This window comes from Meleagris gallopavo, assembly GCF_000146605.3.
Source record: "Meleagris gallopavo isolate NT-WF06-2002-E0010 breed Aviagen turkey brand Nicholas breeding stock chromosome 2 unlocalized genomic scaffold, Turkey_5.1 Chr2_random_deg7180001686753, whole genome shotgun sequence".
NCBI lineage: Eukaryota > Metazoa > Chordata > Aves > Galliformes > Phasianidae > Meleagris > Meleagris gallopavo.
Genome location: NW_011094135.1, coordinates 1 through 8,253, shown reverse-complemented (window position 1 = coordinate 8,253; position 8,253 = coordinate 1). Strand labels below are relative to the sequence as shown.

At 39.9% G+C, this 8,253-nt stretch overlaps 1 protein-coding gene across 2 annotated transcripts; it reads left to right on the top strand.

The window, feature by feature from the left end:
- The first annotated feature begins 14 nt into the window (after nt 1-14).
- Nucleotides 15-7,081, top strand: LOC104915430 (double zinc ribbon and ankyrin repeat-containing protein 1-like). Of its 2 annotated transcripts, XM_019610758.2 has the most exons (8): nt 15-173; nt 2,208-2,282; nt 3,211-3,304; nt 4,194-4,282; nt 5,475-5,555; nt 6,100-6,227; nt 6,494-6,568; nt 6,805-7,081. In XM_019610758.2, exons 1-8 carry the CDS (start codon nt 30-32, stop codon nt 6,968-6,970), a joined length of 852 nt encoding a protein of 283 aa, XP_019466303.1. In that variant the 5' UTR covers nt 15-29; the 3' UTR covers nt 6,971-7,081. The 2 variants fall into 2 exon arrangements, with proteins under 2 accessions (XP_019466303.1, XP_019466304.1); XM_019610759.2 differs by lacking the exon at nt 2,208-2,282.
- The last annotated feature ends 1,172 nt before the right edge of the window (nt 7,082-8,253 follow it).

The following is an 8,253-nucleotide window of genomic DNA, read 5'->3' as shown; positions in this document are numbered from 1 at the left end:
TCAGATGAGTAGATGAAATACTAATTGTAATGTCAGGGATTTTTCTCCTGCTTAACTCTCTCTGCTCAGGCTACTGGAGAAAACAGTTGGATCACATTTGTGCTCACCTTAGAAGCTATGCTCAGAACAACCTTGAATTCAGAGCACTGGTTGGAGAACCTCGAATGGGAAAGGTAGGAGTAATATCTTCCAATCCAAAGCATCATGAAAAGATTATTCTGGCTGGTAGACAAACACTGGAGTAAGCATCTCAGTTCTCTTTAGACCTTGACCCATTTCTATGTGGAGATTTTTGTTTTTGTTTTCCATTTTTCACTTAGTCTGTCACTGAATTTTTATTTCTGCCTATAGCAGTTTCTTTTCTTCTCTCACCTCAGTAAGAGAAGTGACAGAAGCCAGAAGGCTCTTGCTTCAGCTGTTTTTACAGAATCCCACAGCAGGCAATCAAAAAGAGGCCACGGACATCTATGTAGTTGTTCAGTTAAATAAGCCCTACTAGAAATAGCATTTAGGTGATATGCTTGCCCCTGCTCAGAGCTGCGTTACACCAGCAGATAGCAGTAATTCTCTGTGGTTATATAGCCTACTTTGAGGATAAACTGTATCAGCAGTGGAACGGTGAATTCTTTTCATATCAGAGATAGGGCCTTCAGTGCACCAAAGTGCATTAAAATTATCAGATTGTAACAGCAAGAAAATAGAAATTGGAGCATCTTCCTAAAGAGTCCTAGATGACACAGCTCGAATGACAGATCATTCAGTCCCTGTCCTGAGGGAGGTTCAACTCTGCCTAAACTGTGCCTGACAGATGTTTGTTTTGAAGCTTTTAAAACTCACCAACAATGGAGATTTCACAATTGCCTGAGGCGGTCCTTTTCTGCAGTCAATTATCCATTGCAGTTCAGCTGTGGTACTGTATTGCTTTCTTTGGCAGTCCTGCTGGATTAAGGAGTTGCTTCCTTTCTGAATGAAGGCTTTCCTAGGTGAAGCCAACACAACTGTTCCTAGGTGATGCGCTAGCGGTTATGACACTCGGCTCAACAAAGTGACCTAGGCTAAAAAATATCTGGAAAGAAAAAACATCAGTACTAGTATAAAAGAAAGTTGGCAGCAAGCAGATGGAGGTGGGATGAAGGCAGAGGTATGATTAGGAATTCCTCAAACTGGCACAGCTACTGGAAAACTTTTCGGTGTCTGACCTTGTTCCAGTTCAAACTCAATGCATCTTATCCTGTCCTGACTGATATGACACAAAAATGAAGAAAGTAAGTATAGCACATAGAAATTGCTATAGAAAAAGCTCATGAATACTGAAGTGAGAAATCTGTTATTTGGCAAGAGTTCTTTTTTTTTTGGAAGGTTTAGTAACCCATCAGATATTTTGTACCTGAGCTGTATACCCACTGAGACATATTTGGTAGACCAACATGTTCAGAAACTGTAATGCAACTATAAATATAAAAGATATCTGCTTGATAAAGGTGGTACAGCAGGTGAGGTATAGATCCAGTGCAACTCGTTTCCTTTGCTACAGGCATTGGAAAGCCTGAGTTGCCTACTGCTGCTTTCCTGGGCTTTTGTCATTCTAATATGTTGAAACCACTGTCCCCAAAAATAACAGAAGTTATTCAAAGTCGATGCCAACTATCAGAGTATAATGCCTTTCTCAGTTGTAATGCAGATTGGAAACATAACCAGCCTTATCTTAGAATTCTCAGTCTGCTGCAATATTACCATATGAGATTCATTTCAATTCTTTATAATCCCCTGTGAGCTTACATATAAATAACTTCAAGACCTTTTTGTAAGCAGTACTCTCTCAACGATACAGAAAGTTGCCCATGTTTTGTGACAGATAGCACTTCTACAGACTGATACAGCTAAAGCAGCAGTCATTTCTCTTGGCATAAGGAATCTAAACAACACAACCTGCCATGCAACTGCAAAATCTAGGTTGAAATTGACTGTACTCTTATGGAACACAGACATTTGGAATTTCAGTCTTCCTGACGTTCCCAGCTACTCAAAATACCACCTTTTGTTTGCTCAGTTAAATGGGAAGCATTCATATAGTATTAGAAACAGATAAAAGTAATGTGATTTTATGTATTGGCTCTACAATAGATACTGACAGCCCACTGACATGACTCGTTATGTATTTTTTTTTAAGAGATGTTAACAGTTGCTTGGTTGCTCTTTCCCTGCAGATTACTTCTGCTGCCATCCATGAGAATGACCATCAAGTCACTATTACGTTAAATTATGCTCTTGCTATTAACAAGGTCAGTTTGGGGGCTGAGGCCTGTTGTCAGGCAGCTGGTGTAAAGTTATTGCTAGAGCAGTCAGGGTAACACTGATATATTTTAAATTCAGGTCTAAACAAGGTATTTTGTTCAGAGGATGTTAATTTATCACCTCAGAGAAAGGAATCTTTTTTGTTTTCTTTTGGAGCTGGTTCAACAGGTATCTTTATCTGATAAAGCCAGACTTCACAATCGCATTGCTATCATTTTGCGTTTCATTAATTTACTATTAATATTTATGATTTTCTTTCTAGTGATGATATTCAGTCATTCTAGCACCTCTTAGCACCTTATCTTAGAACCTCCTTCTGTCTGCATACTGTGCTCTTAAGCAACACAGTTAATAATGTTCAGTAGTTTGGAGATCACGTTTACCAGATCTCCTGTAATACTATTAAACCCTCAAAATCCCTACTTCCAGAATCACCATGCTACAAAAAAAACCACCTACACATTCATTTTCAGCTTTTCAAAGATGGAAATCTGCCATCTCAAGGATTCAAAATTCAGACTCTGTCTCCTGTGTAGAACTTGAAGAGCTCTCCTTGCCAAATGGTGCCTGAGAAGCTGTATCACTGCATTTCACAAATGAGGAATTAATCAGATCTTTCAGCTGGCAGAGGCACTTTCATTTGGACAAGAATCTTCATTTCAATAAGCGAAGCTGTATCACTTTTTCTTTTCTCCTTTAAATCAGAAGGCACTATCACATAGTTTAGAAGGAAACAATGCATTATCACACCTGAAAACAGAGTTCAATTACAGATAATCATGTAATCTGAGACTGATATTAAAAGCCTAGTTTTTTGTTTTTGTTTTTTTTTTAATATGCAACACCACTGTTTTTGTGCTACAAAGATTGTAACAGCATAATCTGATTAACTTCCCACACTTGATCATTCTACAGGGTGTTCATACCAAGCCAGTCAAGTTCAAAAATCATTACCTGAACAGCGTAACAGAGGGCAGAGATGAACAGGATGGCAGTCAGCCTACTTCTGGTAAGAGTTTTTACTTCTGTCATTGTGATATAAATATTGCAGTCAAGAATAAGGAAGTGCTGCTTAGAATGTTAGACGCTGGGACAAGCAAACATATATAAGGTGCACATTCTGTACCTTAAGTTGATCTTTAAGTGTCAAATTCTGTTTGAGTTGTGATTTCTGCAGTGTAGACTGTCAAAAGCTCACAGGTCTGCCTCATACCCAGAGAACAGCTGGAAAGGCCAGTGAACTGTGGCTGCAGCAGTGTTTTTATTCTAGCGATGAAAACTGCAGATGCTTTGCATATTGTTTTCCAATAGGAGCCAATATTATCTCTACATTTGAGCTCTGCCAGGGACTTCAGCGTTGATATGTTTGGCAAACATAAGAAATGATGAAATACATTAATAATAGACTAGTTTTCAGAGACACTTAACTTCCATTCTCCCAGTGCCCTCCTGCACAGTGGTATATATATTTTAAAAATACTGGATGTACATATTTATTTTCAACGTCCTCTAGTCTTGTTCTCAAGTATTTGGGAACTAAAAAGCACTGAAAGAATTGGTAAGGTTTTTAGTCAAAACAATTAATGAATCCAAGTCAAACTCAATGAATAGCTGCAGCTAGCTAAGAGACTCAAACACTCCAACTCCATATTTCACTGAATCTTCATTTCAAAATAGCAAGTTTTTAAGTCTGCTTGAGTGCAAACCTTTTGTTAAAACCAGTCCGATCTGCAACAAATGTTTCATCACTTTCTCTTGTAGAAAACAGATAAATATCACTTTGATTTCAGCACAAAATGAAATATTTTGGGGATCAATTATTTCCAGATTTTTCCCCCGAGTTCTTGTTAGAATATTGACTCTGCTTTGAATTGTTTGCTCATTTCCCTTTCTGGTAGGCAAAGAAGATCATAATCTTTCATATTCAAGAGGCAAAATAAAGAGAACAAAATCAAGAACACTCACAGAAAAAGAAGATAATCTCCTGGTACGTGTCTCCTGCTGGTACAGGAAAAACTAGATATAGAGCAGCACTAACAAGAAAAAGGACACCCAAGAATAAAAATAGAAAGCTGACATGGGGAAATGGAGTTGGGAGGAAGGAGACAGACGTCCAACTTAATTCAAAACCTGAAAATTGATGGCTGACATTTATTTCAAAACTGAAAATGGTTAATCTTTCTTCCTACCAAAAGCTTAATGAGACTGTTCCTGGTTTTGGATTCATTCTGTCTTAATGACACAGCATTAAGCCTAAGTACTGTCGCAGAATGATTTCTTATAGTTTTTTTTAAAAAGCAACATTTGATGGAAGCATTACCATCGTCCCTCAATGTTGCCTCCTGGCTCAGTCCCCACAGAACATCCCCTTGGCTGTGCTGTAGCTGCTGTATAAAGTCTGACTGCAAACAAGACAGGTTACGTGACCTATGCAACAAGTTTTAAATTAGCTCAGTTTTCCCATCAAGCTGAGATGTCAGACAGCTAAGGCATTCTCTAATGCAAGAAGCAAACCTCTATTTCCACTGGAGACCAAGCACTCAGGAAGCATTGCCTACTCTTTTATTCATTATTTCAAGAGGGAAATGTGCAGTTATCTACGCTTGGATCATTCAGCCTACTCAATAGGTGGAAGATGTAAAGCTTTGTGATGTGAGTCCAGAGATAAAAATGATTTGTCAAGTGAGTGGGCTTTTGAAAAGGGGGGAAGAAAGTGAAAGGGTGGAAAGAAATAAAATGAAAAAGGTGTCGGTGTTGCTAAATATTTAGTTAAATAAGTTCTGTAAGGCAATTATTATTCATTTTCTAAGTAACATGCTCCCACAAGTTCTGGAAGCTTCAGACTTTGATTCTGTAGGAAAGAACTAATGCTGTGTTTAATTTTACTGTTGTGAGAAAATCTCTGTCCAGCCCTGGACAGATGTATTGATGTAAAGCTAATCATTTGCAGATCTGTTTACAGAATCAAGACTTCAGTAGTGAGATATTAGCCTGGGTTATCCAATTTGCTCAGATTCAGAAATTCCCACAGAAGGGTCTGAGGTAATGCAGGCTCAGCTATACTGCAGTCTTCCCTCAACAAGATTTTGTGGCGTTTTCCAACCATCACCCAAATGCAGATATCCCACTTGTATTTCCACTGCGTGAAATGTTAGCGACAGTTTCCTGTATTTCCACAGCCAGAGTCCAAGCAACTACTGGATGAATTGGGTACAAATGGGAAAGGAAGAATCACCTTGATAGAACAGTTACTTAGTGAAGTAAGTTACCATTTCACCTTACAAATCTTTGACCACTTATTGCATGAATATTAGCCTGGCATGTGATTTCAACTTCACACTTAGGAGGTAGCCTCCTCACAGTACAACCATCTTCATGTGGAAGAAACATTTTAAATGAGAAAAGTCTACTTTACATTTATATTATTTGTCCCCAAATTTCAATTTAGCGGGTTCATAAGGAATTCTCCTCTAGGTTTCACAAGGCCACGTAGAAAGAAAAAATGAGTGTTGGGGGTAGAGTCCTTCAGGCAGAAAAGAAACAAAGCACACATCCTCTGCTTTTTGGCTGTATAGTAAGTGCAGCTTGACTGCAGGAATCTGTTTTGACTGCCCTTGTTATATACACATACTCTGGTTCTGAGCTAGGAGACAACAGTTTTCAGATGGAACATGAAGAATCAATACAATTTGATATTTCTGTCCTGAAAATAGAGACCACTTTCCAGTGTAAACTGACATTAATGTTAAAGCACAGTGGAAAAATATGGCTTGTAACAGCTTACCTTCCTACTGCACATTCTAGGGAGCTGACCCAAACTGCACCAACAGTGAGGACCGACCTGCTCTGACGGTGGCTGTCCTTAACAGGCATGCAGAAGTGATCTCTCTTCTTGTACAGAAAGGCGCTGACATTGACCAGCAGTCAGGACTGTAAGTGAGCTGTGGTTCCCTGCCTCGGGTCTTTACCAAAAAGGTACCTGTATCATTTCAATTAGAAAATCTACTGTTCTATTTAATTTCTTTCCCATCAACTTCACTTAATACACTAAACCACATCGAAGCACACAAAAGAAATCAGTGCAACTTCTTGTATATTCTATTCCTATTAATTTTCCTTAGTTTAATCTGTTGTAACATTTCCCTACATACCAGGGTTTCCTTAGCAAATAAGTACATTGCTGACTTGTTCCGTGCAGGCACAACAACACCGCTCTCCATGAGGCAGTTCTGCTTGGACTGGAGGGAGAGGAATGTATCCGAGCCCTGTTACGGTAAGTGCTGCAGCTGGGCATCCACCCAGCATACCTGCACAGATCTAGCCACCAATGGTGATGGATGAAAGCCTGCCCAACACTCAGAGCTGCCCCCTCACAGCTAGCCTTGCAGGAAGAGGCATCCAGAAAGTCTAAGCAACTCCACATCAGTGCTTACATAGAAGCAACTCAGCTAATTCCAGTAACTCGGAATGAATTTAAGAAGCTTAAAACAATCTATTCTTTACTTACAGTTGCAATGCAAATATCAAAAAGAAGAATACAAAAGGACAATCGGCATATGATTTGGCTGTTACAACTGGAAGTAATGAAATTATTTCATTGTTTGCAAGTGAACTTGGACAGGGAATGTTGGATAGCCTCACAAAACCAAGGGACATTGGTCTTGTCAGCATTTGATTACAACTGCCTCTTCTCCAAGATGGAGCTCAAGATTCTCTGAATTCAAGAGAACTTAAGCTCACACATCCAGTTCAGTTCAGCCTGCAGACTTTGCTGAATCATACAATAAACTGATTATTTTGTAAAACATTCTCCCGCTTATTCCCAGCAGTTCAGAGTATAATTCTTCACTGTCTGTGCACTGGTGAAATTTCTTTTCCTTCCCTAACTTGCACAGGGAGAATGACCAACCTTGTCTTACATGGCACAGCAACATTTCAAGGCGACCTGGTGAACACTCCTAATGACACTCTGATACCTGAGCAATAGCACTGCAAGCTGGGCTTTGATACCATTATTTTTCCATTTTGACGTTAAAACTGCATTCAGTTTGCTGCACTGCCTTCCACTTTCACTTTTAAATGCTTCTACATGAGACAACAGCCAACTCTAACAAAAGCTTGTAAGGATACTAAGCACACTACGGTTTGGTATTACTAGACATTATTAGCCACCACAATCATATGTTCCTGGAGTTTTAGTCCTTTTTATTTCTAAAAGTATCCATAAGTACTGGTAGCATTCAGTACAAAAATGGAAAGGTCTGCTAGCTCTCACAAGTTTTTGCAGCAGGGCTACCAGCACTTCCAAAATGAGAAGAACTGAGTTTACAAAACAGAATTAAAAAAAGAACAAATAAAAACACCAGTAACGGGTAGAATAAAAGAATCCCTGCTGAAAAAGACAATTATGCAATGCACCAAATCCCAGGTACTTCTCAGACAGACTCAGATAAGTAAAGAAGAATTCAGCACTGTTTTGCTTCTCACAGGCGTGGCCATTGCAGAAGTGGTCCCAGGAAACAGCTATTCAGACAGCATGGCAGTGTCACAGCACATACACCCAGCAGAGGAGCCTAAGGGCCCATGTTCTCTATCGCATGCCGCACGTCCTTGGCTACATCTTCGATATCAGTCTCCTTCTGAGAAATTGCTTTTTTCTGCAAATAAAAACAAAACCTTACGCTGCCTTACTGCACGGAGCACCAGTCGGTACCAGGGCCCCATAAGGGCTGGAAGCAGAGCAGGGCGGCAGCAGGGAGCCGGGAATGGAAAGCAAACAGCCCTTCCAGCCTCGGCGGTAAGGGAAACAGCGCGCTGCCGAGGGTTACGTACAATTACGTTTTTGGTCCGCTTTTTATCCAGCTTCAAGAACTCCTGCACCGTCAGCTTAGCGGGATCTTTCTGAAGAGAGGCAAAAGCGCAGCCCGCGGAGTGCTTTTTGTGTTCCTCCCTGACAAA